Source organism: Pelophylax lessonae (genome assembly GCF_965119305.1).
Source record: "Pelophylax lessonae genome assembly, chromosome: 2".
Taxonomy (NCBI): domain Eukaryota; kingdom Metazoa; phylum Chordata; class Amphibia; order Anura; family Ranidae; genus Pelophylax; species Pelophylax lessonae.
In genome coordinates this window covers 3,305,265-3,331,898 of record NC_138769.1, presented here as the reverse complement: position 1 = coordinate 3,331,898, position 26,634 = coordinate 3,305,265, and the positions used below count along the sequence as shown (strand labels likewise).

Sequence of the window (26,634 nt, the reverse complement as noted above, 5' to 3'; positions counted from 1 at the left end):
TTGCTTTGTAAAATGGGATCATTTTGTGGGTGTTTTCATTGTCCTGGTGCTCCAGGGCCTTCAAACATGTGATAGGTTGTCAGAAAATTAGATATGTCATTTATGTTCCTTGAAAGCCCAAAGGTGCTCACTGGATTTTGGACCCCTCTATGCATCTAGGCTGTGAAAACCTCGCAAAAACTCAAAAACCCAATAGTGACCACCGAAAGAAAGCTCTATCTGTTTTAAAAAAAAAAAAATAATAAAAAAATAGTTTGGGTACAGAGTTGCATGACTGAGTAATTCCCATTCAAAGCGTGAGAGCGCTGAAAGCTGAAAATTGGCCTGGGGGGGGGGAAATGTCCGGTATTGAGGTGGTTAAACAAATCCACAAAAAAGATCTGGTACCCGCTGAGGAGATGGTGGTGAAATAGTGCAGCCTAACTAGCCTTTAGCTGCACAGGAAAGCCTCCATGGGAAGGAGAAACAGCAGCCAAAAACACCCATAAAACAAATTAGCGCTTGAAGACCGGCTTGTAGGTAGAAAACCCCCAATTGGTGAAGGAATCATGGATCCCTGCCCTTCCACCGTCACCCGTGGCCTTCCCTCTCTGTTATGTGACAAGGACACAGACACAGTGAGACAGTAAGGTTATGCATCTAGGCAGCCATCCACAAGGATTTTAATTGTGAATGGCTAATTAAAGCTGTTTTTATATACATCACCGACCATGGAGCCTCCTGCTTGTTACTGTATGACTATCCATGATCCCTTCACCAATTGGGGTTTTTCTACCTACAAGCCGGTCTTCAAGTGCTCATTTGTTCTATGGGTGTTTTTTTGGTTAAACAAATCCACCCTCTCAGGATTTTTTGGACTTGTATACACCCTAAAAATCTTCCACACCATGCCACCCCACTCCAAATACACCAAATCACACCTCCCCACCCCCACATGAACTACTTTTTTATCTTTACAATGTTTACTCTTAAATAAAATCCTAACCCCTTTATTGTGTTCTTTAACCGCTTCAGCTCCGGAAGATTTTCCCCTTAATGACCAGGCCATTTTTTTGCAATTCGGCACTGCGTTGCTTTAACTGACAGTTGCGCGATCATGCAACTCCGTACCCAAATACAATTGATGTCCTTTTTTTCCCACAAATAGAGATTTCTTTTGGTGGCATTTGATCACCTCTGCCATTTTTTGTTTTTGCGCTATAAACAAAAAACACCAATATTTTCTACTTTCTGCTCTAAAACATTCCCAATAAAAATTTAAAAAAAAGAATCGAATTTTCAGTTTAGGCCAATTTGTGTTCTGCTTCAAATTTTTGGTAAAATAAATCCCAAAAAGCATATAATAATTGGTTTGCACAAAAGTTTTAGCGTTTGCAAACTATGGGATAGATTTATGGACTTTTTATTTGTTTTTTTTTTTTATTAGTAATGGGGGCAATCAGCGATTTTTATTGGGACTGCGACATTGCGGCGGACAGATCGGACCCCTAACTAACATTTTTGACATTTTTTGGGGACCAGTGACATTAATACAGTAATCAGTGCTAAATAATATGCACTGTTACTGTGTAAATGACACTGGCAGGGGAGGGGTTAACACTGGGGGTGATCAAGGGGTTAAATGTGTTCCCTATATGTGCTTATGATCTTTCCCTGCCTCTCTGACAGGAGAGCTGTCTTTCATTGTTTACATACTAGACAGCTCTCCTGTCAGTATTGCCGAAGATCGCGGGAGGCCGGTGGCGATCAAGCTCCTCCCGCGGTCTTTCTCCCGCTTTGTCTTATCACAGCAGGAGCACAGTGCACACCGCCGAAACTGCATGCACATAATCACATAGATCTATGTGATTATGCGCAGCTGAGCCACCCTGCCGCAGTATATCTATATGGGACGGTCGGCAAGCGGTTAACAAACATCGAACCTGCGGCACCATGTGGTCACTCAGAGGCTCCAGGCATTTCCTACAAATTGCAGTCCTATTAAACTAAAATGTCATTTTGAGATGCAGCCAAGAGCTTAAAATCTGCAGCCCTCCTATATGGAGAATGGATGCTCCTCACATTAACCAGTTACAGACTCCGGGCGTACTAGACACGCCAAAAAAAAAGTCATCATTGTACACAGGGCGTGTCTAGTACATCCAGTCCTTATGACCTGCTCAATACAATAATTAATGCAAAAATATATAAAGTGCTGATTGTGCATAAATGGGCCGTGGTAAAAGTGCTCCGTATCAAACATAAATTAGATAAATTTGCAGCAAACGTTGCATGAATATGTGTAAAGTGCAAATGTGAAGATCTGTCAGAGATATAGAGTGGGTAGCAGTATAGCATTACACTTCTGGTTTGCGTTCCACTCTCCCCACGTGACGTCACCACGTGCGTTCCAACTAACGCGTTTTGTCAGCATGCTGACGTCTTCAGAGATGGGAAGGCACGTTGCTCATCACTCTTTTATTTGGTCTCCCCCACCCTCCACTCCACCCCCAATGAGTCGCAGAAGATATAGTGTGCGTCCCCATCCTCCGCCCAACTCACCACAGTTTAACTACTTTACCATAGGAGGATTTTGCTGTCTTTACGTCCAGTCCACTTTTTGCATTCGGCACTGTGTAAATTTAACTGACAATTGAACGGTCGTGCGACGCCGTACCCAAACAAAATTTACGTCCTTTTTTTCCCACAAACAGAGCTTTCTTTTGGTGGTATTTGATCACCTGTGCGATTTTTATTTTTTGCGCTATAAACAAAAAAAGAGCATAAATTGTGAAAAATAACAATATTTTTCACGTTTTTGTATATGAAATTCCCCCCAAAAAATGTAAAAATCAAATTTATTTTTAATTTTTGGCCAATTTGTTTTCTGCTACATATTTTTGGTAAAAAAAAAATCACAATAAGCGTATTTTGATTGGTTTGCGCAAAAGTTATTGCGCTTACTAACTAAGGGAAAGATTTCTGTCATTTTTGGTGTTTTTTTTTTTTAATGAGTAATGGCGGCGATCTGCAATTTCTTTTTGCGGTACTGCGACATTGCGGCGGACAGATCGGACCCTTGACTGACATTTTTGACACTTTTGGAGGTTACCAGTGACATTACTGCAGTAATCAGTGCTATAAATATGCACGGTTACTGTAAAAATGACACTGGCAGGGAAGGGGTTAATTTTATTGGAGAGGGAGGGGTTATTGTATGCCTGACTGAGTGACACAGGGACAGATCGCAGGTTCAGCTATGCTGAACCCTGCAATCTGTCACTGCCTGCCACTTAGGAGATCCACCCGCTTTGTTTACACAAGCGGGCAGATCTCCACACTCAATTCCCCGACGATCGGGGAAGAGCAGCGGCGATCGCCGCTGCTCCTCCCCTGGCCCGACTCCCGCTGTGACTGAACACAGCGGGAGCGAGCCTCAAGGCGGCGCGCGCACCGCCCACAAGGGGAGTAGTCCAGCGACGTAGGTCGACGTCGCTGGACGATAACGAGCCACATTGCTGCAGTAGCAGCAATGTGAGCAGACGGCAATTGGTTAATACCTTACATTACCAAACCCCCGAACATGCATATTGTACCTCACATTCATTAATACCAACATAGGGCACATTAGATACTATGCATTAATACCAACACTTATTTGAGACTAATTTTAATTTAGTGTGTCCCCTGGATGGTGAATAGTCCTATACTAGTGTTCCCATACTGCTTTAATTTGTTATTACCGCTAGGGACACCACATATCCTATGTGAAACTGCTAATGCCGATCCAATGACCCATAGTATGGAGTAAGTCTACACACCCAGAGTCTGAATGCGTGTTCTTGGCATGTAATATAGGTAATTTTAAGATACATAGTTTTCATCTGCCCGATGCTGTATAAAATAACTATATTATTGGCCATGGTTTTGTTCAACAGCCCTATTTTCATATTCCACCAAAGTTATTTTTTAAAATATCTAAAATTATTTGGTTATAAATTTCATAAAATATTTTTAAAATCCCTGCAGACAAAGGGTGAATGTAATATTATGTATTTACACGTTGTACCTCCCCTATATGGCCTAATAAATTGTCAATGTATAGAATTAAATATAATTCCAACCACCATAATCAAATTCAATGGTGCTAACCTATGGGTTATATAAAAAACAATTAATATCTATATCTATATTCATGCCTTTAGGTTGCAATGTACACAGCTCAAAAATCCACTTGGACTCGTTTTGGGATACCGATATCCTCATATTTTTCCCCCTCCAGTTGGGTTCTATTTTGTCTATCCCATAGAAAGACAAAAGACTGGGGTCCCTATTATGTACTAGCCAAAAGTGATTTGACACACTGTGATTCCTGAACCCCTTTCTAATGTTGTCAATATGCTCCTCCAATCTAATCCTTAATTGTCTCCTAGTGCGGCCAATGAATTGTAGGCCACACAAACAGGACAACATGTATGTGACATGGGTGCTCTGACAGGTAATTAGCTGTTTAATACTATATTCCTTTTATAATTTAGGGGTCTTACATTTTCTGTTTTTAATTCTTTTACAAGGTTTGCACCTCCCCACAAGTAAAAAATTCCTTATAGTCTGTGTAGCGCTGATAATCTCCTACCTTGATGTGTGTCTGTATTTATCAATGAAACGTCCATGGACATTGCTGTTTGAGTAGTTGGAGCCATCTAGTGACCAAATACTGGTAATGCAGTTATGTTTTTTTGTTTTTTTCTGAAAGACTCAGGAAGTGATTGTGGGTTTGGGAGGTTTGGTGAATTACCCATGAACACCTTCTTTTGCATTGCATGCTGGGTAGGGGATAAAAGGGGCCGGAGCAGCCATTTTAGGTCTCTTGGAATCGTGTGGCCTGCCTGAGAGGACCTGTGGGGAGACGGTGGCCAGATTGCAGAGGCCCAGAGACACTCATCCGAGTATCAGAGGACAGGATTCACCCAGTGGGGCTGAATGGAACGATTGGTCCAGCTGACGGAGAAGCAAGTTTCAGTCACCGGACAAAAGTCACCACACGGAGCCTCTATCCAGTGGGTGAGCGGGTCACGGCCCACAGTTTAAATCTCACATGCAGTTACTCATATACAGGCCTCACTGGAAATTATAGTTCCACGAAGGAGCAGAGCAACTGATACTGAGAAGGTTTGAGGCCTATTTACCTTGATGTCTCAAGAGATGTTTAAATAGTTGTTACAGCTACACCAGGAGCATTTTCACTTCAATTTAATTCACCAAGACTGTGGATTACAAATCACAAGGAGCCACTTTAGCTAGCGAAGAAAAGAAGATCCAGGACTAAGTACTCCCAAAAAGTGAGATCTCACACATAGCTTATAAAGTAGGGGGAGCTCCCAGGTATAGACATATATATGTATACTGTTTCTTTTTGATTGTTTATATTGAAATCTATTGTGCTGTTGTCTTATCCTGGAGTGACAATACAGGTATTTTGTACTATCTTACATTGTGTTGTATTGCATTGCATCACAGCTGTGCCAAGGGGATTGAGCCAAGCTAGTGGGGCTTATTGGTAGAGTGCAGGCCCAGATCAAACCAGCAGCCCTTTCGGGGGTCAGTGCTACACGTGGGGGCTCGTCCGGGATCCTGTCACTCTACAAGAAAGCCCGCCCCCCTTCAGGCTACCATGGACCCCATCAAAGTAGTCCAGTGGTGCGAAGCAGAGGGGTCACACTCAGAAGCAAGCGTGGCCATTGAATTTCCAGGGAGCGACTGGGGAAAGAAACAAATTAAAGAGGTGGTACAAACATTGTCCCCGGACAGAAAGGCTTATGTGGTCGCAGTGAAAACAGATCCTGGGACCGACTGCACCTATGCACTGATAGAGTGGGGACGGGATGTCCCTGAAAATTTCCACGGTGCCAGTGTAAAATTGTCTGAAAAGACAGAGTTTCACTTGACACATCCCAGCAAGCATGAAGGACACTCTCCCAGTCAGAAGCAGTTAGAATCTTTAGACCGGAAAGCAGGGGCTGCTGCTAAATCACTGGCAGAACGACAGCTGGCTGATCTGAAACGACAGTACCGTGACATACAGGAGAAGTTTCAAGAGACCTCCAGTATTATAGCTGAACGTATTAATGGGTTACGTGTCGGTTTGGAGGACCACAGAGATAGCCAGATAACACCCAACCCTGGGAAGGTGCTGAAGAAACGCACCCAGGGCCGCTTGCAGGAAGTAACCATCCGGAAGGATTTCCATATTGATGGCCAGATAGGAGAAAAGGGGCAGAAGGACAAACTGTCCTACACCAGCCTACTACACCAAATAGAATTGGGACTACAGAAAGGATATCTGGAATCGGAAATTAGAGAGGCTGTAATCCATGCCATCAGCCCAGGTTCAAGTGTCAGGGGTATGTTGGAGAGGAAGAGTGGATTGACCTTGAACCAGCTTAAGAGGATACTGAAAAGCTATTATGAGGAGGAAGATGCCACTGAGCTGTTTCATCGTCTGATAAATATGACACAGGATAGTAGAGAGACTCCTCAGAACTTCCTATTTCGGGCCATTGAGCTCAAGGACCGCCTGCTGTTCGCATCAAGGGAAGAAAGAAGCGGAGAGCATTTTGGAGCCAAGATAGTTAAGAGGAAATTCCGGAGATCTGTGACTACGGGATCGAGGAGTGACTATATCAAGCTACAATTGAAGGAGTATCTGGAAGATCCCTCAACTCCGGATGAGGTCCTCATTGAGAAAGTGAATGAAGCAGATAAGATGGAGATTGAGAGAGACCAAAAACAGAGGAAACTTCAAGCTTCTAGCACCACAAGTGCTAAAATACAGCAGATAGGTGTCCCCTCAGACACTCAGGAACTGAATGTACTGGCAGCAAGCGTTGAACAAGGATCATGGCTTTCACCTGTTCACCACCTACCCATAAGTCAGACTGGACTGGAGAAGCTGTTTCAGACCCAGAAAGAAATACTGGAGATGATGACCATGCTGATGACTTGTCTGGTAACCCCAGACAGAAGAAGTCCCGCCACTCAAGGCTCCGGAGACTCCTACCATTAACCGCCCTATGAAACAAACACAGAGAGTCTGCTTCAAATGTGGAGGGGTAGGACATCTTAGGCGAATGTGCCCAAGCCCAGTAACTGAGACAAAATCCAAACAGCCGGGGGGGGAAACTTCAGAGGGCCCCAGTGAAGGAGTCAACTGGGCGCCCGGTTGTAATAGCTAACTCCACACTGACTCGTATGCCCCTGGCTGCCGGGGTCACCAACAAGCCAGGATGTTAAAGAGAGAGACCCCCAAAACCAAAGGCGAAGGTACAAGCCACCAAGCAGGCTAAAGGTACTGCAATCAATGGATTTCCCCCCAAGCTAGTGGGACCCTACCCAATTGTCCCCATCCAAGTAGAGGGGATTTATACGAAAGCCCTGCTGGACACTGGAGCCCAAGTAACCTTGCTCTACAGGGATTTCTATGACAGACATCTCAAGCACCTGCCGTTACAGAAATTGGAGGAACTAGAGATATGGGGATTAGGCACTCAGAACTTCCCATATGATGGTTACCTGCCGGTCAGACTTACTTTCGACCCAAGTACAGCAGGAGAGGCTGAGACTTTTGACACCTTGGCCATAGTGTGCCCTCGTCCCCCAGGGGCTGACAAAAATTCTCTCATCATTGGGAAGAACACGGATTTAGTGAGGAGGCTACTTGCACCGCTTGTGCTGCAGAAGGGGACCCTCCCCACTAAAATACATCCAATGTTGGCCCAGACATACCGAGACCTTAGACAAGAGAAAGAGGCTCCTGAAGAGGAAGTGGGAAAAATCTGGCTCCTGAATAGGGAAAAGAGGTTAGTCCAGCCGGGTGAAGTAATCTGCCTGAGAGCCTCTGTCAAGTTAAGCTGGAAAAAAACAGGTCCTTTCATTGTCCTTGAAAATACAAGCCAGGAAGGAAAAAAGGGGTTAGAGCTTATCTCTGAAGTGTTGCCCACAAGGGTATTGAAGAGGACTCATGGCAAAGTTCCAGTCAGTGTCCGCAACGCGGCAGCTGTGCCAGTGAGAGTGCCAGCCAGACTACTGTTAGGACAGGTCAGCCCAGCAACTCCAGTCGCAGCATGTGGTTTGACGGAAGGACCAGCAGCAGAAATCCCTGTAGAAGAATTCTGCCCGAAAAATACGCCTCTTACCCCTGCATGGAGAGAGCTAAAGCTCAACTTCTGAAATGGAGGGCAGCCTTCTCAAAAAGTGAATTTGATGTGGGGTTGGCAAAGAGTGCCACCCACCGAATTCGACTGGAGGAAGACAAGCCGTTTCGTGAAAGGGTTAGGCGAATCCCATTGGGAGATCTGGAAGATTTGAGAGAGCAACTGGCCGAACTCAAGAGGACGGGCATTATCCGGGAGTCCAGGAGTCCTTATGCCTCCCCTATAGTGGTGGTCAGGAAGAAGAATGGGTCCCTACGCCTATGTATCGATTACAGGACCCTGAACCGGAGGACCATTCCTGACCAGTACACCACACCTCAGATAGAGGATGCTCTGCAGAGCCTAGCGGGAGCGAAATGGTTTAGTGTGCTGGACCTAAAGAGTGGGTATTATCAGATCCCCATGTGCCCCGAAGACAAAGAGAAAACCGCTTTTATCACCCCGGTGGGATTCTTTGAATTCAACCGGATGCCGCAAGGCCTGTCTGGGGCCCCAGCAACTTTCCAGAGGTTGATGGAAAAGACAGTGGGTGACATGAACCTTCTTGAAGTACTAGTTTACCTGGATGACGTCATAGTGTTTGGAAGAACGTTGGAAGAGCACGAAGAACGCCTGGAGAAGGTCCTGAAGAGACTTCATGATGAAGGTCTGAAGCTCTCTATGGAAAAATGCCAGTTCTACCAGCCCTCAGTTAATTACCTGGGACACATTGTGTCTGAAGAGGGAGTGGCAACCGATCCCAAAAAGTTAGAAGCTGTCACTTCTTGGCCCAAGCCCACCAACGTGACTGAACTCAGGTCATTCTTAGGCTTCTGCTCGTACTACAGAAGATTTGTGGAAGGGTTCACTAAAATAGCCCACCCACTCACTGAGCTCCTAAAGAAACAGGAAGAAGTTAGTGTAAGTCCAGAGCAGTCGAGGAAGCCAAAAGAAGGGTTCAGAAGGAAGAAAGAGTCCATCCAGGACCAGTGGACTCCAGAATGCGAGGAAGCTTTCAGACAATTGAAGTGGAGCCTTACCACTGCCCCGGTGTTGGCCTATGCAGACCCTGCCAAACCATACGAGCTACATGTGGATGCCAGCCATGAAGGACTGGGAGGAGTGCTCTATCAAGAGCATGAAGGGCATCTGCGGCCGATCGCTTATGTGAGCAGAAGTTTGACTCCTGCCGAAAGAAACTATCCAACTCACAAGCTTGAATTTCTGGCTCTGAAGTGGGCAGTGGTAGACAAGTTGAAGGACTACCTTTACGGTGCTGAATTCGTGGTCAAAACGGACAACAACCCCCTCACATATCTGCTCACCACTGCGAAGCTGGACGCCACCGGTCACAGGTGGTTAGCTGCTCTCTCTTCATTTACCTTCAGCCTGAAGTACAGACCAGGGGTTGGTAACCGAGATGCGGATGCTCTGTAAAGAAGGCCTCATGACCCCCGAAATCCCTCAGAAGACTGGACTTAACTTACTCCAGAAGGAGTAAGGGCCCTTTGGGAAGGGACAAGTCAATACAGGAAGAGTGGGGCCAGAGCCGAAGAAGTTGGGGTATCCTCAGCAGGAGCGTCCAGGTGCTATTGCAACGTCTCCCAGGTTGTACAGGAGGGTCTCCCCAAGCTATCCAGAAAGGATCTCAGGAGAGATCAGGAGGAAGATCCACTGTATGGGCTGGTGCTGAAGGCATTGGAACATCAACAGTCTGATGTGCTGCAGAAGAGCCCCAAGAAGGAAGCCCGGCTGTTACTGAAAGAATGGGATCGGTTGCAGTTGCACCAAGGGGTGGTCTACCGAAGGGGCCCCTCTGATGGTCCAGAAGCGAAGTGGCAGCTGCTCCTGCCGGGAAAACACAGAGAGGGTACTGATTGCTTTACACGATCACCATGGTCATTTGGGAGCCGAGAGGACTCTCCAACTAGTAAGGGACAGGTTCTACTGGCCTCACATGAGGAAAGAAGTGGAGAGTTACTGTCATTCCTGCCTTAGGTGCATACAACGAAAGACATTGCCCCAGAGGGCTGCCCCAATGGGCCATTTGGAGAGCCAGGGACCAATGGACCTGGTCTGCATAGACTTTCTTTGTTTGGAATCCGATCTGAGTGGGCAGGGGGACATCTTGGTGGTAACAGATCACTTTACCCGTTATGCCCAAGCATTTCCTACTAGAGACCAGCAAGCAACCACGGTAGCAAAGACTCTCGTGGAGAAATTCTTTGTCCATTATGGCTTACCTAAACGGATACATTCGGACCAAGGAAGGGACTTTGAGAGCAAATTGATAAAGAGACTGATGGATCTACTAGGCATACAAAAGTCCAGGACTTCTCCTTATCACCCACAAGGGGACCCTCAACCGGAAAGGTTCAACAGGACTCTCCTGAATATGTTGGGGACGTTGACTGCAGAACAGAAACCCCATTGGAGTAGACACATTACTGCACTGGTTTATGCCTACAACAGTACCAAAAGTGACGCCACTGGGTATTCCCCTTACAGATTAATGTTCGGCCGTGAAGCCCGATTACCAGTGGACCTGGCCTTTGGTTCCTCCTTGGACCACACATCAGAGACCTCCCATAGAGGGTATGGGAGACTCGCGGAGGACTCCTGTGGCTGGTTTTGGCTGTCGTTCTCAGCTCTGTACAGTCCCACAACAGTTTTCTGATACTGGCACAAGAACAAAAAGGGTTTGAGTCATTGGATTTACAGGAGACACTATACTTTGTATTTGGATCGTCATACCAACAGACAGCCTTGATTCTGAAGAGAGGAGATTACATTCCCATGCTCAACCATATTGTTATCTGGTAAGCGGCTTACACACACACACCTCGGGTGAAGCTGCATGGGGAGTGAGTGGTTGTTTAATCAATTAAACTCACGTATAAATCTGTCTATCTGGTAAGAAGAACAGCTTGTCGGTGGTGGGGATCGTTCCACGTGGTGGTAACACACATTTAATCAAGTTACAGGATTCACAATTTGTTTCAAGTCACTTCAAAGTTTATTCATTTGCACGTTGTCACAAGAGAATGGACTTTTTCTTTTGAATTTTTCACAATTATTTACTTTTGTATGTATTGTTTATTTGTGAAATTTCAAGTTTAGCGCACCAATCTTTTTTTACATATGTTTAAATAGTTGTTACAGCTACACCAGGAGCATTTTCACTTCAATTTAATTCACCAAGACTGTGGATTACAAATCACAAGGAGCCACTTTAGCTAGCGAAGAAAAGAAGATCCAGGACTAAGTACTCCAAAAAGTGAGATCTCACACATAGCTTATAAAGTAGGGGGAGCTCCCAGGTATAGACATATATATGTATACTGTTTCTTTTTGATTGTTTATATTGAAATCCATTGTGCTGTTGTCTTATCCTGGAGTGACAATACAGGTATTTTGTACTATCTTACATTGTGTTGTATTGCATTGCATCACAGCTGTGCCAAGGGGATTGAGCCAAGCTAGTGGGGCTTATTGGTAGAGTGCAGGCCCAGTTCAAACCAGCAGCCCTTTCGGGGGTCAGTGCTACATCTAGAAATGTGGTAAGTTTTTTTTGGGGGGGGGGTCTGGTATATTTTTACCCAGTCTATCTTTCAAGTTAGGGCCTGTATGGTACACAAACTTTGGCAAATTTGGTAATACCCTTTTTAGTTGCTCATCCCTTAAAAGGATGGGCCAATGTTGGTATATAATGTGTTCCACTTCTTTATATCTAATATTGAAGTCTGTAATAAAGGAATAATCTTTAAAGCGGAGTTCCGGCCACAAAATCGACATAGTTGATTTTGGGCCATCCGCTTCCTATTTGTCACCTGAAAAAGAAATGGGAAGTTACGATTTTTTTTTTTTTACTTACCTTGTAATTGCAGAAAAAAAAATACTCACCTTCCTTCCACTTCCTCCCTTGGCAGCACAGCCCATGCGTCACTTCCGCTTTGCAATGATTCCTGGGAGCGATGACGTTCAGCATGAATGCAGAATGAATGCGCCTGCACCGGCCCCGACGTCAGTTCCGGTGCATGCACCGTCATACCTTGCTAAACAGCTTCTGGGCATGCCCAGAAGCTGTGCTGGGATGACGCTGCGGCCCCGGAAGTGACGGCGGGGCCGGTGCAGTGCATCGTGGGCCTGAAGAGGACAGAAGAGGACACTGAAGAGGATCGCGCTGGCTTCAAGCTGCCCACACCTGAGATGGCAGTGCTGGAGAAGAAATTATAAAGTGAGTATTTCTTCTTGCAGGTAAGTGCAACCCGGGACAGATCAGAGGCTAGCCATTGTGGAATGTACTAGCCCTGACTGTTTCGGGGGTATGTTCATTGAAATTTTTTTTTGTGGCCGGAACTCCGCTTTAACTCTTCTGTTTCAATCACTAAGTAGTGATTTTCTATCCATACTAGCTATCTCCTCCCATACTCGTTGTAATGCCTGATGTTTGTATCCCTTTTCTTTAAATCTGTTAATCAGCACCTCAGTTTGTTGTTCAAAATCTATTTCCTCCTTACAATTTCTCCGTATACAAATAATTTGTCCTTTTGGTATGCCCTTGATCCAATTAGGGTGATGGCAGCTATGGACCGGGATGTACCCATTTCGCTCCGTAGACTTGGAATAGGTCTTGGTGTACAAATAATTGAATTTTTTTATATATGGTTAGGTCCAGGAAAATTATTTTTTCTGTATCCCAAATTCCAGTAAATTTGGTGTTATATACATTAACATTTATTTATTTTAGGAATTCTCTGAATGATTCCTCTGGGCCTTTCCAGACGATAAAAATATTGTTGATAAACCTTTTGTACATCCAAAGTTCCTTTCTCATTTTGCCAAAAATCTCTTCATCCTCCTATTTGCTTAAAAACAAGTTGGCCACGCTCAGAGCATATTTTGCTCCAATTGCAACCCCTCTATGTTGCCGATAATAGGATCCTTGGTGCCAAAAATAATTTGAAAACTTTACATGAGAGGCTATTATATACCAATTATTGCATTACTCCTTAGCTGCTGCAATTTTTTACAAGTCTTAGCTTCTAGGTCATAACCTCATTCCAGTGTTGCGAGGGATATACTTTTTTAGGTATAATCACTGACATCTTCTGCCCTGCTGCCAGGATCCCTCCTTACCCAGTACACGGCAATTCAGATCTGATTAATCACAGCTGCATTGCCGAGTACACAGAGAAGGTCCCGGCAGCAGGAGCTTTAAGAGCCGGTCCACACTAGCGCGACTTGTCAGGCGACTTGTCAGCTTGACAAGTCGCGCTCCCTCGCGGTCCATTGACCACTACAGGACCCGTTCTAATAGGAGCGACACAAGTCGCTCCGACTTAGAAAAAGGGTCCTGTACTTCTTTGGGGCGACTTGCATAGACTTCCATTATGTGAAGTCCCTGCAAGTCGCTCCGAAGTCGTGGTGCATGGTAATGCACAAGTCGCCCCCGAAGTAGTAAGGAGTCGTGTTGCCTTAGTGTGAACCGACTCTTAGAGCGGGTTCACACTGGGGCGACTTGTCAGGCGACCTGGTCGCCTGACAAATCGCCGTGGGTCGCCTGCCATAGATTAGCACAGGACCCGTTCTAATAGGAGCGACACAAGTCGCTCCGACTTAGAAAAAGGGTCCTGAGCTTCTTTGGGGTGACCTGGAGCGACCTGCATTGACTTCAATGATATGAAGTCTGTGTAGGTCTCTCCGAGGTCTCGGTGCGCGCTGTGCACCGCGACCTCACAGGTCGCCCCGGCAAGTCGGGTCGCTGCTATGTGAACTGGCTCTAAAACAGCAGTCTGACAATGTTTGTCAACATCATTGCTCAGCCGTAAATACAGAAAGATACAATGAAACATTCTTCATCTCTAAGGGATATGATATCAATGTACAAATACCAAACTGGTGATCCTAGCGTAGGGAACAATCCTCAGAGAAAGGGAATACAATAATACGTGGAACCACTCACTAAAACTACAAGAAAAGTGGTTTAACCTTAAACTGCATCATGGGGTCCTTTACTGTCAGAGCAGTAAGGATGTGGAAGTCTCTTACACAAGCAGTGGTATCAGCGAGGAGCATCGATAGTTTAAAAAAACTATTCGATGGGCACCTTAAAGACCACAACATACAGGGGTATAAAATGTACAACATACAGAGCTATACAATGTACGGTTAACAGCAAACACACACACACACACATCATAGGTTGAACTGGATGGACTGGTGTTTTTTTTTCAACCTCACTAACTATGTAACTATCTACAGATCAAAGGGATGAACAAAGGGAAGCAGCGTCCCCAGTGCCCCCTAATACTTACCTTAGCCCCATCTTTTCCCAGCGATGTGCATGGGTCCCTCAGGCTGTCTGGGACTCTCCCTCCTGATTTGCTAAGCCACAGCTGCGGCACCATTGGCTCCCATGGCTGTCAATCAAAGTCAGTTAGCCAATCAGGAGAAAGAACGGGCGGGGTGAGTTGCAGCTCCGTGACTGAATAGACAAACGGGGCTTCAGCTCAGCTCAGGTGCCCCCATTGCAAGCTGCTTTCTGTGGGGGCACTCAACAGGAGGGAGGGGCCAGGAGCAGCAAAAAGGGACCCGAGAAGAGGAGGATCCGGGCTGCTCTGTGCAAAACCAACTGCACAGAGGAGAAAGTATAACATGTTTGTTATTTATAAAAAAATGAGACTTTACAATCACTTTAACCCTTAGTTTACTCTAATCAGCCCTAATTAACACCTTATTCTCCTTCTCCATTCAATGTACATTTTCTCATTAAGTGAAAGACTTCCCTCCCCTCTTTTGCCATCATCTTTTGTGAAAATTTTTATTTACACAATTATAAAAAATTATATATATATATAAAAATCCCGATCACAGCAGTTACTTTCACCACATAAATGTGTAACAATATAGAAAATAACAATAAAGCCGTGCTAAGTATAAATATTTTGGTGTCGGTATAAATATTGATTTTCCAACACATGAAACAATGTGAAAATCGCAGTGAAATCAATGTAACACGGCGTCCATTCCATCATCCACAAATAATGTGCACCACTTATACATAGAATTAATAGTTCAAATAATGTGCTTCCAACTGGTGACCAAAACAATGTTCCAAACGGGGCTCCACTCAGAATAGAGAGTTCATTGGTGCTCCATCCACAGTGACAACATGGAAAGATGTTCTAACGCATCCTTTGGAGGGCAGAAACTCACCAGAATACAGATAAATTGCGTTCCATCAATAATTGGGGTACAATCCTCCGCTCCTCCAGACCCACGAGGCTCCACCCACAGGAAGGAAAGAGAAGTTATTTAGCAGCTGAAAGCCAATTTCTCCCCCTCCTCCCCTGCTGCTTTCAGCTGCTGCATACAGGGGATCAGTTCTTCTAATTGCCCCCCCCCCACACCACATCAATCATCCTCTCTGTGCTCTCTGCAATGATTGTGTGTTTGCTGCCTCCCCCACCCCCCATGTGCCCCCACTTCGCTTCAGCTCAGCCAGCTCCCTACTCTCCTCTCCCACCTGCTGATGCGGGGGATCATTTCAGGATGCAGAGTGGGGGAGGGGCCAGTAAATATGTATTTACCGGCTCCATCATTTCCTGAATGAACACAGTGATCGATCGGTACCAATCACTCCTGTGTCCATTAATAACTGAAGCACATTAAGGTGTGTTTACTATGCTTCAGTTTATGAATGAGCAGGAAGTCTGTGCAGAGCTCTTCCTGTTCATTCATTCTGAGGAAGGTGAGGCTGCAAAATGTAACTGGAGAATGTGTTTCCTCAGTCCCTTTCTCTGTTCCAAAAGTGAGACTTCAGGGGTCTATTTATACTCATGATACTTTATCAAAGCCCAACCCCCCCCCCCATAACATTTTGGAAAAAAATTCCATAAAAAAAGTTAAAAATTAAAAAATGAAGCGCTCATTCACACGGGATCTCTGGCCCATACAGTGTGAATGAATGGATTGTGTGTACAGCTGGAGCCGCCTGTTAGTCTATGGGGATGCAGCAGCTGTACACACAGTTGGGGTTCCGACCCTCAGGGTGACCTCTGACCTGGATGGGGCCTCAGGGTGACCTCTGACCTGGATGGGGCCTCAGGGTGACCTCTGACCTGGATGGGGCCTCAGGGTGACCTCTGACCTGGATGGAGCCGCCTCTCCACTGTAAGTCTGAGTTCAGGTTACTGGGATGGAGCTGATTTATCAATATTGGAGGGTGGAATTTCTGCCATCAGCAGCCAATTGGATCTCCGCTCTCCGAAAAAGGAACAGATCATTTTGATTGGTCATGCTAGGCAGCTCCTCCCCTTTGTGCTAATTTTCCTCCACTTTGTATTACAATGTACAGAATATCTCTCACACAGCAGTAGCCATGTACAATATACAATGTTCTTCCAGCCGATCATCCAGATAAGATTGTATAGCTCTGTGTATGGGGGTCACATGACTGAAGGAAATGGGTGTAATGTTAGTGGGGTGATTTAGTGTTTGGGGGAGACGTGCACACAGACACAATCTATCTCCTCCAGTCTCCAGGAAGATGTCTGCACACCTGTTTATAGGTTAGGATGGGGGAGGGGCATGCTGTGTATATATTGGACCTTATCAATGGAAATGATTGTCTCTCTCAGTTCCAGTATCGGTTCCACTCCTTGATGTCTCATGTTTTCGGAATGGCAGCGCTGAGATCTCCTGCAGGGTGGAGGTGGGATCTAAGCCGAATATCCATCTATCCGTGATTGGAGGAGTCCAAGGGAATTATTCCTCCTCCACCAATAACATTACAGCCATTGTGGAACCACCAGGGCCCTGGAACATCACCTGTACTGCGGAGAATGGGGTCAGCCGGTCAGAGGAGAGCAGAGCCGGGGTCACCTGTCCAGGTGAGTGGTGATCAGAGGTGTCATGGATGGGTGGAGAAATGTCTATAGATGACAATCTATTTATATGTGATGGAACTCCGAGACTGCAGCTGGAGAGATGTCTGAAATAAAGCGGCAGAGATCTCTCTCAATATATGAATCCTTTGGTTTCATCATATTCAATAAAGTGAGCCATGGGGATAGATTACTGAAGGAGAACAGTAGTTCACTTTACACAGTTAATGTACACTTATCTTAGTGATGAGGCGAAGCTGTGCTGAACTCCATCATCCAATCATGTGTGAGTAAAAATCCAGATTTTTTTTTCCTTGCACATGATTGGGTATTCTTGGCTAAATGTATCTTCACTTCTCCTCACCTCATTCACTAATTTAGCCTTAAGTTTAATTTGCAGAGTGAATATGCTCTACTCCTTTAGTAAATAAACTTCTCTATGCCTCCTTAACTGTGTCTCATTCATCGTGTCTCCTCCACTGTATTCTCTCCATTGTGTCTCCTTAACTGTGTCTTCTCCACTGTGTCCCCCATCATGTCCCCTCCACTGTATTCCTTCAACTGTGTCCCCTCCATCAAGTGTCCTCTATCATGTCTCCTTCAACATGTCTCTTCCACCATGTTTTTCCATGGTGTCCCCTCCTTCATATCTCCTCCACTATGCTCCCTCCATCATGTCCCCTCCAATATAACCCTCTCCTTTGTCCCCTCCAATGTGTCCCCCCATCATATCATCTTCAAGGTGTCCCCAACATCGTGTCTCCTCCACCATGCCTCTTCCATAGCTTCTCCTCCACTGTGTGTCCTCAATCATCCCTCCTTCTTTGTGTCTCTTCCACGGTGTTCCTCAATTGAGTCTCATCTACTGTGTCCCCTCCACCATGTCCCCTTCACTGTGTCCCCTCCACCATGTCCCCCTCACTGTGTCCCCTCCACCGTGTCCTCTTCACTGTGTCCCCTCCACCATGTCCTCTTCACTGTGTCCCCTCCACCATGTCCTCTTCATTGTGTCCCCTCCACCATGTCCTCTTCACTGTATCTCCTTCACTGTGTCCCCTCCACCATGTACTCTTCACAGTGTCCTCTTCACTATGTCCCCTCCACCTTGTCCTCTTCACTGTGTCTCCTCCACCATGTTCCTCTACTTTGTCTTCTACATTGCATCCCCTCCTCCATGTCTCCTCCACCCAGGGCTGGCGCTACCACAAGGTGAACTAGGCAGCCGCCTAGGGTGTACTGCAGCCTATGGCACAGCCAGGACTGCTAGCTTCCCTATTCTCCACCCGGAGTTTGTCAGTGCTTCGTTCTCCATAGTCTGGGGTTTAGAGGGCGCACACAGCACACTACCGCTGCAGCCGCCTCCGCTCCGCTCACACACACAGAACGGCGTGTTGGTGAGCGCTCCGCCCCGTCCCCAGTCTGCCTTCACTTCCCAGGCCATTTGTCAGATAGTTTTAATAACTGAAGCACCTTAACCACTTAAGCCCCGGAGGATTTTCCTGCTAAACGACCAGGGGGTATTTTGCGATTCGGCACTGCGTGATTTTAACGGACAATTGCGCGGTCGTGCGACGCTGTACCTAAACGAATTTGACGTCCTTTTTTTCCCACAAACAGAGCTTTCTTTTGGTGGTATTTGATCACCTGTGCGATTTTTTGATCATGCGCTATAAACAAAAAAAGAGCGTAAATTTTGCAAAAATAGCAATATTTTTCACATTTTTTTATATGAAATTTCCCCCCCAAAAAATGTAAAAATCAAAATTTTTTAACATTTTCGGCCAATTTGTTTTATGCTACCTATGTTTGGTAAAAAAAAATCGCAAAAAGCGTATTTTGATTGGTTTGCGCAAAAGTTATCGCGTTTACTAACAAAGGGAAAGATTTTTGTCATTTTTGTTGTTTTTTTTTTTTAACGCGTAATGGCGGCGATCTGCGATTTTTTTTTTAGCGGGACTGCGACATTGCGGCGGACAGATCGGACCCTTGACTGAAATTTTTGACACTTTTGGGGTTACCAGTGACATTTCTACAGTAATCAGTGCTATATATATGCACTGTTACTGTAAAAATACACTGGTAGTGAAGGGGTTAACTTTATTTGGGAGGGAGGGGCTGTGTGTGTCCCTAGGGGCGTGCTTTCTACTGTGATTGGCTGTGGCTTGAGGTGAAAGGACACTGATCAACAGATCTACATAGTAGATCTGTCTGATCAGTGTTTTAACACCGAGGAGAATGACAGGCAGCTTGTTTACACAAGCTGCCTGACTTTCTCCCTCTCCCCCGACGATCGCCGAGTGAGCGGCGGACATCGGGTCCACCGGTCACACGCGCGGGGGGGTCCGTGACTGCGCAGGAGCGGGAGCGCGCCTCCGCGGGTGCGCGATCGCTCCCCAGACCCTCCCAGGCTAGTGACGTTAATTAACGTCACTCTGCCTGGCAGGGGCTGACCGCCGCAGTAAATTTACTTGCGGCGGTCGGCAAGCGGTTAAAGTGTGTTTACTATGCTTCCGTTTATGAATGAGCAGGAAGTCTGTGCAGAGCTCTTCCTGTTCATTCATTCTGAGGCAGGTGAGGCTGCAAAATGGAACTGGAGAATGTGTTTCCTCAGTCCCTTTCTCTGTCCCAAAAGTGAGATTTCAGGTGTCTATTTATACTCATGAGACTTTATCAAAGCCCAACCCCCCCCCCCCCCATTATGTTGTAGAAATAAAAATCCCAAAAAAAAAAAAATTTAAAAAATTAAGAAATGAAGGGCTCATTCACACGGGATCTCTGGCCCATACAATGTGAATGAATGGATTGTGTGTACAGCTGGAGCCGCCTGTTAGTCTATGGGGATGCAGACAGCTGTACACACAGTTGGGGTTCTGACCCTCAGGGTGACCTCTGACCTGGATGGAGCCTCAGGGTGACCTCTGACCTGGATGGAGCCTCAGGGTGACCTCTGACCTGGATGGAGCCTCTGGGTGACCTCTGACCTGGATGGGGCCGCCTCTCCGCTGTAAGTCTGAGTTCAGTTTACTGGGATGGAGCTGATTTATCAATATTGGAGGGTGGAATTTCTGCCATCAGCAACCAATCGGATCTCCGCTCTCAGAAAAAGGAACAGAGAATTCTGATTGGTCATGCTAGGCAGCTCCTCCCCTTTGTGCTAATTTTCCTCCACTTTGTATTACAATGTATAGAATATCTCTCACACAGCAGTAGCCATGTACAATATACAATGTTCTTACAGCCGATCATCCAGATAAGATTGTATAGCGCTGTGTATGGGGGTCACATGACTGAGGGAAATGGGTGTAATGTTAGTGGGGTGATTTAGTGTTTGGGGGAGACGTGCACACAGACACAATCTATCTCCTCCAGTCTCCAGGAAGATGTCTGCACACCTGTTTATAGGTTAGGATGGGGGAGGGGCATGCTGTGTATATATTGGACCTTATCAATGGAAATGATTGTCTCTCTCAGTTCCAGTATCGGTTCCTCTCCTTGATGTCTCATGTTTTCCGAATGGCAGCGCTGAGATCTCCTGCAGGGTGGAGGTGGGATCTAAGCCGAATATCCATCTATCCGTGATTGGAGGAGTCCAAGGGAATTATTCCTCTTCCACCAATAACATTACAGCCATTGTGGAACCACCAGGGCCCTGGAACATCACCTGTACTGCGGAGAATGGGGTCAGCCGGTCAGAGGAGAGCAGAGCCGGGGTCACCTGTCCAGGTGAGTGGTGATCAGAGGTGTCATGGATGGGTGGAGAAATGTCTATAGATGACAATCTATTTATATGTGATGGAACTCCGAGACTGCAGCTGGAGAGATGTCTGAAATAAAGCGGCAGAGATCTCTCTCAATATATGAATCCTTTGGTTTCATCATATTCAATAAAGTGAGCCATGGGGATAGATTACTGAAGGAGAACAGTAGTTCACTTTACACAGTTAATGTACACTTATCTTAGTGATGAGGTGAAGCTGTGCTGACTTCCATCATCCAATCATGTGTGAGTAAAAATCCAGATTTTTTTTTATTTTCCTTGCACATGATTGGGTATTCCTGGCTAAGGCTCGGGTCACACTATTGCGATGCGGGAAGGCTGCGAATTCGCAGCCTTTTCCCGCTTCGCACACGCACCCCCGGCAGTTCACACTGCCATATGCGATACGCTGGGGGTGTCAATGTAATCTTAACGACACCCCCAGTTTGATCGCATATCGCAGTGCGATCGTGCAGTTCGCACAGGATGGGATCGCACAAGTGTGAACCGCTGTGCGATCCGATCCTGATGCGGCTGCAAAAATGCCTCCTGTGCGTGTTTGCACCGGGTGCGATGCGAATTTAGCCATACAAACTGTATGGCTAAACTCGCACCGCACAGCTGATCGCATGTAATGTCGGAGCAGTGCGCTCCGACATTACATGCGAACCCGGCACTCGCATTAGTGTGAACCGGGTCTAAATGTATCTTCACTTCTCCTCACCTCATTCACTAATTTAACCTTAAGTTTAATTTGCAGAGTGAATATGCTCTACTCCTTTAGTAATCCATCTCCTCTATGCCTCCTTCACTGTGTCCTTTCCACTGTGTCCCATTCACTGTGTCTCCTCCACTGTATTCTCTTCATTGCGTCTCCTTAACTGTGTCTTCTCCACTGTGTCCCCCATCATGTCCCCTCCACTGTGTTCCTTCAACTGTGTCCCCTCCATCAAGTGTCCTCTATCATGTCTCCTTCAACATGTCTCTTCTGCCATGTTTTTCCATGGTGTTCCCTTCATCATATCTCCTCCACTGTGCTCCCTCCATGATGTCCCCTCCTCCATGGCCCTCTCCTTTTTTCTCCTCCAATGTGGCCCCCACCATATCATCTTTAAGGTGTCACCACCATCGTGTCTCCTCCACCATGCCTCTTCCATAGCTTCTCCACTATGTGTCCTCAATCATCCCTCCTTCTTTGTGTCTCTTCCAGTGTTCCTCAATTGAGTCTCATCTACTGTGTCCCCTCCACCATGTCCCCCTCACTGTGTCCCCTTCACCATGTCCCCCTCACTGTGTCCCCTTCACCATGTCCTCTTCACTGTGTCCCCTATACCATGTCCTCTTCACTATGTCCCCTCCACCATGTCCTCTTCACTATGTCCCCTCCACCATGTCCTCTTCACTGTGTCCCCTCCACCATGTTCCTCTACTTTGCATCCCCTCCTTCATGTCCCCTCACTGTGTCCCCTTCACCATGTCCTTTTCACTCTGTCCCTTCCACCATGTCCCCTTCCCTGTGTCCCCCCCACCATGTCCCCTTCCCTGTGTCCCCCCCCCACCATGTCCTCTTCACTCTGTCCCCTCCACCATGTCCCCTCCACCGTGTCCTCTTCAACGTGTCCCCTCCACCATGTCCCCTCCACCATGTCCCCTCCCCTGTGTCCTCTTCAACGTGTCCCCTCCACCATGTCCTCTTCACTGTGTCCCCTCCACCATGTCCTCTTCACTGTGTCCCCTCCATCATGTACTCTTCACTGTGACCCCTCCACTGTGTCCTCTTCACTGTGTCCCCTCCACCATATCCTCTTCACTGTGTTCCCTCCACCATGTCCTCTTCACTGTGTCTCCTCCACCATGTTCCTCTACTTTGTCTCCTCCATTGCATTCCATCCTCCATGTCTCCTCCACCCAGGGCCGGCGCTACCACTAGGCGAACTAGGCAGCCGCCTAGGACCCACTGCAGCCTATGGCGCAGCCAGGACTTCTAGTTTCCCTATTCTCCACCCAGGGGTTTGTCAGTGCCTCGTTCTGCGTAGTCTGGGGTTTAGAGGGCGCACACAGCACACTACCACTGCAGCCGCCTCCGTTTACACACACACAGAGCGGCGTGTTGGTGGGCGCGCCGCCCATCCCCAGTCTGCCTTCACTTCCCGGGCCATTTGTCAGAGTTTATTAAAAGGGAGGATCAAGGGAAGTGTGGGAATCCCTTCCTGATAATGGGTGGAGGCCGTCTCGCTCACTCCCCGAGCCCCGTGGTGAAGAAAAATTGACAGGTGACCACACTCCTTATACATTTGTAAGCTGTCATCCTCCTGCCTCTAATTGGCACTTACTGAGCTCTGAGAGTCTGGAGAGCACCACACACAGGCAGCCATTCCCCCCGCCCGTCACCGCATGGTATGCCCACCCCTACTATTGATTGGCCATGGGACAACAAGCGCACGACTCTGTGATGGACTCATGTCCATGCAACATGCCTGCCCAGCTCTCATTTATTTTTAAAAGAAGGTCCCGGCAGCAGGAGCTTTAAAACAGCAGTCTGGCAATGTTTATCAACAACATTGCTCAGCCGTAAATACAGAAATATACAATGAAACATTCTTCATATAGGGGATTTGAAATCAATGTACAAATGCCAAACTGGTGATCCTAGCATAGGGAACAATCTTTTCAGAGAAAGGGAATACAATAAGACACATGGCCACTCACTAAAACTAGAAGAAAAGCGGTTTAACCTTAAACTGTGTAAAGGGTTCTTTACTGTCAGCACGGCAAGGATGTGGAAGACTCTTCCACAAGCAGTGGTATCAGCAGGGAGCATCGATAGTTTCAAAAAAACATTAGATGGGCACCTTAAAGACCACAACACACAGGGGTATACAATGTACAACATACAGGGGTATACAATGTACTATTGACATAAACACACACACACACATCATAGGTTGAACTGGATGAACTGATGTCTTTTTTTCAACCTCACTAACTATGTAACTATGTAACTAGCTACAGATCAAATGGATGAAGAAAGAGAAGCAGCCTCCCCAGCACCCCCTATTAGTGTTGAGCGAACACGGACTGTATTATTCGTGTTCGTCCCGAATAATTGGAATTTTGTTACCCGGACACGGACCCGAAAACTTTACTGTATGTTCGGGTTTAAAAATCCATGTTCGGTCATTTTATTTCCTGTTTTGTATGTAATGGCGCGCTTTTAATGGCGGGCTTTCAACAGCCAATCAACAAGCGTTTAACTGGTGTGCCTTAAGCCATCCCAGCCATGCCTACTAATGTATTAGTAGCTGTGATTGGCCATCTGAAGCATGTGACCATGTTTTTATAAGTTCGAGAGCCCCAGCGCGCTGCTTCGTTCTGCTGTAGTTTAGGGACAGAGCACACATCATACGTGCTGGCTGCTGATTAGGGAAAGACAGTGATTCTGTGAAAAATGTTGTCCGAAAAGAATGCAGGGACAGGTCGGAGTGCAGGCAGGGCGAGTTATTCGAGCATTTTAGGGCGAGGCTGGAGATTAGGCAGGGTCAGTGTTCTACATCGATTTTGCTGTGTGGGGGGTTGTGCAGTGCCAGGGAACGATCTTATCTATCATATTAGGGACAGGCTGGAGAATAGGCAGGGTCAGTGTTCTACATCGATTTTGCTGTATGGGGGGTGGTGCAGTGAACACAATCTTTTTGCCCTCAGTTAAGCCCGCTGAGGAGGAGGAGGAGGAGGAAGAAAAAAATCTATTTTTATCAGTCAGTTGTGTGCAGCGTTTTTGCTTCAGTGCTGACTGTGATATGACACTGCTGTGTTCACATGTGCTATTGAGTGATTTTAAATTGTATACACTTTTCCACTATTCAATATACACCCTTTTGGGTTAAAAAAATTAAATTGTGGCATAGTCTGTACTAATCTATTTAAAAATTACAATACTTAAAGGGAAATTTTCTTTTTTTTTCCCTTCATAGCCTGCAGCAGAGCTGACTGACATAAGACACTGCTGTGTTCACATGTGCTATTGAGTGATTTTCAATTTTATACACTTTTTTCTATTCCACTATTCAATATACACCCTTTTGGGTTAAAATAAAATTAAATTGTGGCATAGTCTGTACTAATCTATTTAAAAATTACAATACTTAAAGGGGAATTTTCTTTTTTTTCCCCTTCATAGCCTGCAGCAGAGCTGACTGACATAAGACACTGCTGTGTTCACATGTGCTATTGAAAAATCACCAATTTTATATCATATTTTCTATTCCGCTATTCAATCTACACCCTTGGGGTAAAAAGAATTAAATTGTGGGATAGTCTGTATCGGTACGTGTGAGATACACCTTTCCAATTTTTGGGGCGCATCTTCCACCGCCGAGGATTGCAGGGTGTTTCAGTTTGCCTCCTGCCTGTTCCGAACTCCTCCTACTCCTCATCCTGCCTTTGGGGTACAAAAAATAGTAATCAGGGCCTAGTCTGGGTCTGTACGTGTGAGATAGATACACCTTTTGATATCATATTTTCTATTCCGCTATTCAATCTACACCCTTTGGGGTAAAAAGAATTAAATTGCGGCATAGTCTGTATCGGTACGTGTTAGATACACCTTCCAATCTTTTGGGGCGCATCTTCCACCACCGAGGATTGCAGAGTGCTTCAGTTTGCCTCCTGTTCCAAACTGATCCTACTCCTCATCCTCATCCTGCCTTTAGGGTACAAAAAATTGTAATCGGGGCCTAGTCTGTGTTTGTACGTGTGAGATACACCATATTATAAAATTTTTCCTATTCCGCTATTCAATATACACCCTTTTGGAGTGTAAAAAATTAAATTACGGCATAGTCTGTATCGGTACGTGTGAGATACACCTTTTAAATTTGTTTGGCGCATCTCCTTCCACCGCCGAGGATTGCAGGGCGCTTCAGTTTGCCTCCTGTTCCGAACTCCTCCTACTCCTCTTCCTCATCCTCCCTTTAGGGTACAAAAAATTGTAATCGGGGCCTAGTCTGTGTTTGTACGTGTGAGATACACTGTTTTATATCCTTTTTTCTATTCCGCTATTCAATATACACCCTTTTGGGGTGAAAAAAATTAAATTTGCGTCATACTTTGCATATTTGACTGTGAGATACACCCGTTGTATTTGTATACTGTTTTTCTATTCCGCTATTTAATAAACACCCTTTTGGGGTAAAAAAAAATAAATTGCGGCATAGTTTGCATATTTGACTGTGAGATACACCCGTGCGATACTGTTGTTGTTTTGTTCCGCTATTCAATAAACACCTTTCTAGGGCAAGATCTTAAATTACAGAAATACGAGGAGACCGTCAAATAGGGGCCATGGCCTGGGTCGTGGTGCTGCTGGTAGAGCTCCTGTTGCAAGGAGAGGACGTGGTCAATCTGTGCCAGCTACACGCACAAGTGAAACACCTTCCTCAAGTGTGAGTAGGCGACAGAACCTGCAGCAGTATTTGGTAGGGCATCATGCGCCTCTAGAAGTGATGAGGCCAGAAGAAGTACAGGCGATAGTAGATTGGGTTGCTGCTGACAGTGCCTCCTGTTCCTTCACATTGTCTCCCACCCAGTCTACTGCAGAAAGATCAGAGTTGGCACCTGCAGCCAATGTCCAACCGTCTTTCACCTCACCCCCTTGCAAATCAGGCAAGCAGTCTGAGCCCCAAGTCATGCAGCAGTCTCTTCTTCTTTTTGATGACTCTGTCAGCAGGGTTTCCCAGGGCCATCCACCTAGCCCTGCCCCAAAAGTGGAAGAGATTGAGTGTAGCGATGCCCAACCACTTATTTCTCAAGATGAGTACAT

General features: G+C 46.1%; 1 protein-coding gene across 1 annotated transcript in view; it reads left to right on the top strand.

Annotated features, from left to right (window-relative positions):
• Positions 1 to 26,634, top strand: part of LOC309547906 (uncharacterized protein) — a gene marked incomplete at its 3' end in the record, with an annotated part of 2,014,734 nt that overhangs the window by 1,957,800 nt on the left and 30,300 nt on the right. Inside the window, exons 9-10 of the mRNA XM_082247906.1 lie at positions 16,814 to 17,065; positions 20,531 to 20,782. Coding sequence (XP_082104032.1) covers positions 16,814 to 17,065; positions 20,531 to 20,782 — 504 coding nt within the window. The remainder of the gene's footprint in view (positions 1 to 16,813; positions 17,066 to 20,530; positions 20,783 to 26,634) is intronic.